Source organism: Sinocyclocheilus grahami, unplaced genomic scaffold (assembly GCF_001515645.1).
Source record: "Sinocyclocheilus grahami isolate Dianchi unplaced genomic scaffold, SAMN03320097.WGS_v1.1 scaffold2196.1, whole genome shotgun sequence".
NCBI classification, from domain to species: Eukaryota; Metazoa; Chordata; class Actinopteri; order Cypriniformes; family Cyprinidae; genus Sinocyclocheilus; species Sinocyclocheilus grahami.
In genome coordinates, this window is record NW_015507375.1 from 4652 (window position 1) to 9115 (window position 4464).

The following is a 4464-nucleotide window of genomic DNA, read 5'->3' on the forward strand; positions in this document are numbered from 1 at the left end:
TCATGACAGCTTTATTAAACAAAAATGGCCACAATGTTTAAGAGGTTTTAAATAAACAGTAGCATAGTTTGTGAGAATATTTACTTTTGTTTCTTTGTTTGTGTTCTCATTGTATCTTATGTAAATAAAACACAAAAAATGCGTGCACACTGGTGCATTTACAAATTGATGTTTTATATTAATTTAATTTAATGAAATGTATTTTACGTTTTAGAATATAAACAAATGTTAAAAATAAAATAATCATTCAATAATTATAATTGAGTTAAAGTGTTCAATTAATTGAGGTTTTGATTTTAGGTCATATCATCCAGCCCTATTTCCGTTATTATATCATTGTTAATTTGTATGTCCTTTCACAGCTTTTTTTTCAATTGAAGAAAATGAGGAGAAAAAAGAATCAAGTGAAGATGAGGAGAAAAATCATGTCAAAACTGTAGCAAAACCCTTGAGCTGTTCTCAAACAAAAAACCCAAATAAATATTTAAAGAAAAGAAGAGCCAAGGAATCTTTCACCTGCACTCAGTGTGGAAAGAGTTTCACATACAAAACAAGTCTTGATGTTCACATGAGAGTTCACACTGGAGAGAAACCATTCATTTGTGATCAATGTGGAAAGAGTTTCACACAATCATCGAACCTTAAGAAACACATGAACATCCACACTGGAGAAAAACTGTACACATGTGATCAATGCAGCAAAACATTTTTGAGAGCTTCATACCTGAAGAATCACCTGAGAGTTCATACAAAGGAGAAACCACATTCATGTTATTTGTGTGGAAAGAGTTTTTCATGTTTACAATATTTAAAAGACCATCAGAAAATACACACTGGTGTGAGAGATTACATGTGCTTTGAGTGTGAAAATACTTTTACTTCAGCGCAGTGTTTAAAACTGCATGAGATGATTCACACTGGAGAGAAACCTTACAAGTGTTCACACTGTGACAAGATCAATCAATCATCAAATCTGAAAACACATGAGAGGATTCACACTGGAGAGAAACCTTACAAGTGTTCACACTGTGACAAGATCAATCAATCATCAAATCTGAAAACACATGAGAGGATTCACACTGGAGAGAAACCTTACAAGTGTTCACACTGTGACAAGATCAATCAATCATCAAATCTGAAAACACATGAGAGGATTCACACTGGAGAGAAACCTTACAAGTGTTCACACTGTGACAAGATCAATCAATCATCAAATCTGAAAACACATGAGAGGATTCACACTGGAGAGAAACCGTATCACTGCACTGCATGTGGGAAGTGTTTCAATCAATTATCTGCTCTACACACACATACAAAAAACATTCACAGTAAGTAGATCATCTTTAGATCTGATGCTGCGTCTTCACCAAATGTGACACGATAATGAATCAAGCAATAAAATATCGTCTACGTTCTGGTTATAACCTAACCAGATATTACAAGTGACATGACAAATAAACATTATCTAAAGTTTTCACAGTGAATAAAGTTCATCTTCAAAACCAGCAGATTCAACTGTGAGATTCAGATCAACTCAAAGATGGAGTTCCTCTCTAAAGAACAATGTCACAAAGCTATATTCTTGTATATAATTTTGTTTCATTATATAAATGATATCCTTGTGCGTTTTTATGAGTTTCATATTATGTTCAATTGTCGTATAATGCATATGTGTCACTTGTAGTTTGTTTACTCTTTCATGAAGGAAAGAAGCTTTTTACACACTGTTCTTGTTCAGGAAGATGAAGAAGAGGCTGTAACACTTTTAAGAGAGAGATTTATTTTTAACTTGTTCTTTGTTGTTTTTAAAATAAATCCTCCACTTATGATGAATTTTAGAAAATACAGATGCAAGATATACTGTCATGTGGATTTGTAACTGATTCTCCTGTTCTTCTTCTGTAAGTACACTGTAAAACAAATCCTAATTTTACGGAAAATAACTTTTTTTTACAGTATTTTTAAATTGTATAAAGCTATGTAAAATTACTAACAATATCTGTAAATGAACAACTTAACCATTATTTTAAGGATTATTTAATTAATGACAAATTACAGTATTTCAAATTTTTGAATAAGGGAAAATTACCTTATGTATACAGTATTTTTTCTGTTTTCTTAAATTACATACAAATTCATGTAAAATTACAAACAATATCGGTAAATTACCAACTTGACTTATTTTCAGTATTATTCCATTAATGACAAATTACAGTAATTATAATTTTTTACACAAAAATTACTGTATTATTTAAACAGTATTTTTTCTGTTTTGTTAAATTATGTACAAATTTTTCGTAAAATTACAAAAATACTCTGTAATTAAATAACGTAGTTCATTATATTAAAGGTTTATGTCCATACTAGCAATTTAATGTTCTTTTTTGTAATTTTAAAGTAAATCTAGTTTTATATTTAGCTGTATTTTTACATTCAAACTCTGTAATTTTATATAGAATAGAAATAGTATATATATAGAATAGAAAATCAGCCTTAAAATCCACAAATCATGTAACGTGAAATTAAAAAAGTATTGCATTAAAAATGTTTTACTTTTATAAAGAAAAAAATCAACCAATAAAGAGTGAGTGTATAAAGTAGGCATACCAATGGGGCATGTTAATATTAATAATAAAAAGTATATTAATTATGTCATTCATTAAAGAATTTTATAATTGTTTTACATACCATTGTTCTAGGTTTGTGCCAGTTCTGCTCCATTCAGTGCAGCTCTGTACAGGAGGAACTGTACTGATTCTCAGTTCTGAATAGTGTACAGTGCTGCAACAGTATGGATGGGAGTAACATGTGAAGATAATTGCATTGGGTTACATATTGAATTTATTTCAGATACAGTTTGAATTACTTTCAGTTGCATTTTAAATTGTTACATTGTAAATTAAACTATATTTAAAATTAATTATGAAGAATTAAGTCTATATAATGTTACAAACATGCCAATACACTGTAAAGAGTTAAGCAATATTTCAAAGGATGTCCCTACTCTTAACCGTTCCTGATCCTAATTGCTTCTGATCTTAATTGCTTTTTTACTGAACAGCTTCATCATGTTTGTGTTAGGGATCCCTGGAAAACTGCTATATTAAATGTAAATGATCAATTCAAGCTTCGGGAAAATATAACAATGAACCGCCAGAAACGGTCAGACTTAAGGTTTATTACGATACATGGCAATCTAAAAAAGGGAACAGTATTTAAAATACTTTATATCAAGTTAAGACGTTCCTATCACAGCCACAGATGCAAACAAACGTAGATTACCGGGAGCTCTGATGTTATTGCTACTATCTCTTAGGAGTTATAAAAACCTGAGGTGGACGGAGTTTAAAGCTAAACTCTAACTTAGCCCTGCTATTTAAGTGCTGATCAAATCGCCACAGAAGTCATGCAGCGTTATCCAGCCTTATTAGCAAGATTTGCTAGAAGACGATAGAACAATACTCTCCCCAAAAGTTGTTGATGTAACTTGAAACGTTGAATGCCCTTCTCCGTGTGATTACATTCATTTACAGTAATCCGGGGAAGTTCTTGTAAGCTGAAAAATCATCTTCTCCTCTTGTCATTTTGAAAGCTCTACGTAAGGAACAATGGCTTTCGGCACAGCACCGGATTTAAGTAAGCCCACTGAGGAAAAATGCAGAAGTGACCGTGCATAGAGTCCATTGTGCGCAAGAGAAGAGCTAAACTGTCCAAATCGAAAATAATATTGATTTATTTTCTGCTCGATTCATGAATTGATACATTAAAATTACCAGGATATCAAAACATTCAGTAAAAACACGTTGTTCATTTACAAATTGATTACACATATTAAGATCAATTGCTTACATTGAGAATTTCTTGTGGCGTCTCGAGGAAATATCGGTGTTTAACTGTCAACACTGCCCCCTAGTGGTCGGGAGCATTTCCGTTGTGTTGTGGCTTAATGTTGTTGTGTTGTGAGCTTATGTTTGCTTTTTTAATGTCGTTGTGTTGTGAGCTTATGTTTGCTTTTTTTTATGTCATTGTGTTGTGAGCTTATGTTTGCTTTTTTTATGTCAAGTCAAGTCAAGTCTGCTTTATTGTCAATTCTTCCACATGTACAGCACATACACACAGAGAATTTGAATTGCGTTACTCTCAGACCCTTGGTGCATACAGATAACATAAATACAGATTAAATACAAAATACAACTATACAAATAAGGTAAAATGTAAAAATATATATATAAAGCACAAGGCATATGGCAGATAGTGTGCAAACAAGTAAAGTAAACAACAGTGCAGATATAATGATTGTAGTGCAAAAAAAATTATTTGTTGTGCAAAAGAGCTTATTCAGTCTGATTAAAGTGACAGAGTGTGTGTGTATTTGGGAGGGGGGAGTGGAAGAGTCCATCAGAGGGTCAGAGTTCAGTGGTGCGTGGGGCAAAAGAGGGGAGGGGGGGGCATGGTCGGGGGGGA

At 32.3% G+C, this 4464-nt stretch overlaps 1 protein-coding gene across 1 annotated transcript in view; it reads left to right on the forward strand.

Annotated features, from left to right (window-relative positions):
• The first annotated feature begins 382 nt into the window (after positions 1 to 382).
• The window catches only part of LOC107574360 (zinc finger protein 664-like), an 11786-nt gene continuing 7704 nt past the window's right edge, over positions 383 to 4464 (forward strand). The window contains exon 1 of the mRNA XM_016260800.1: positions 383 to 1297. Coding sequence (XP_016116286.1) covers positions 569 to 1297 — 729 coding nt within the window. The 5' untranslated portion in view covers positions 383 to 568. The remainder of the gene's footprint in view (positions 1298 to 4464) is intronic.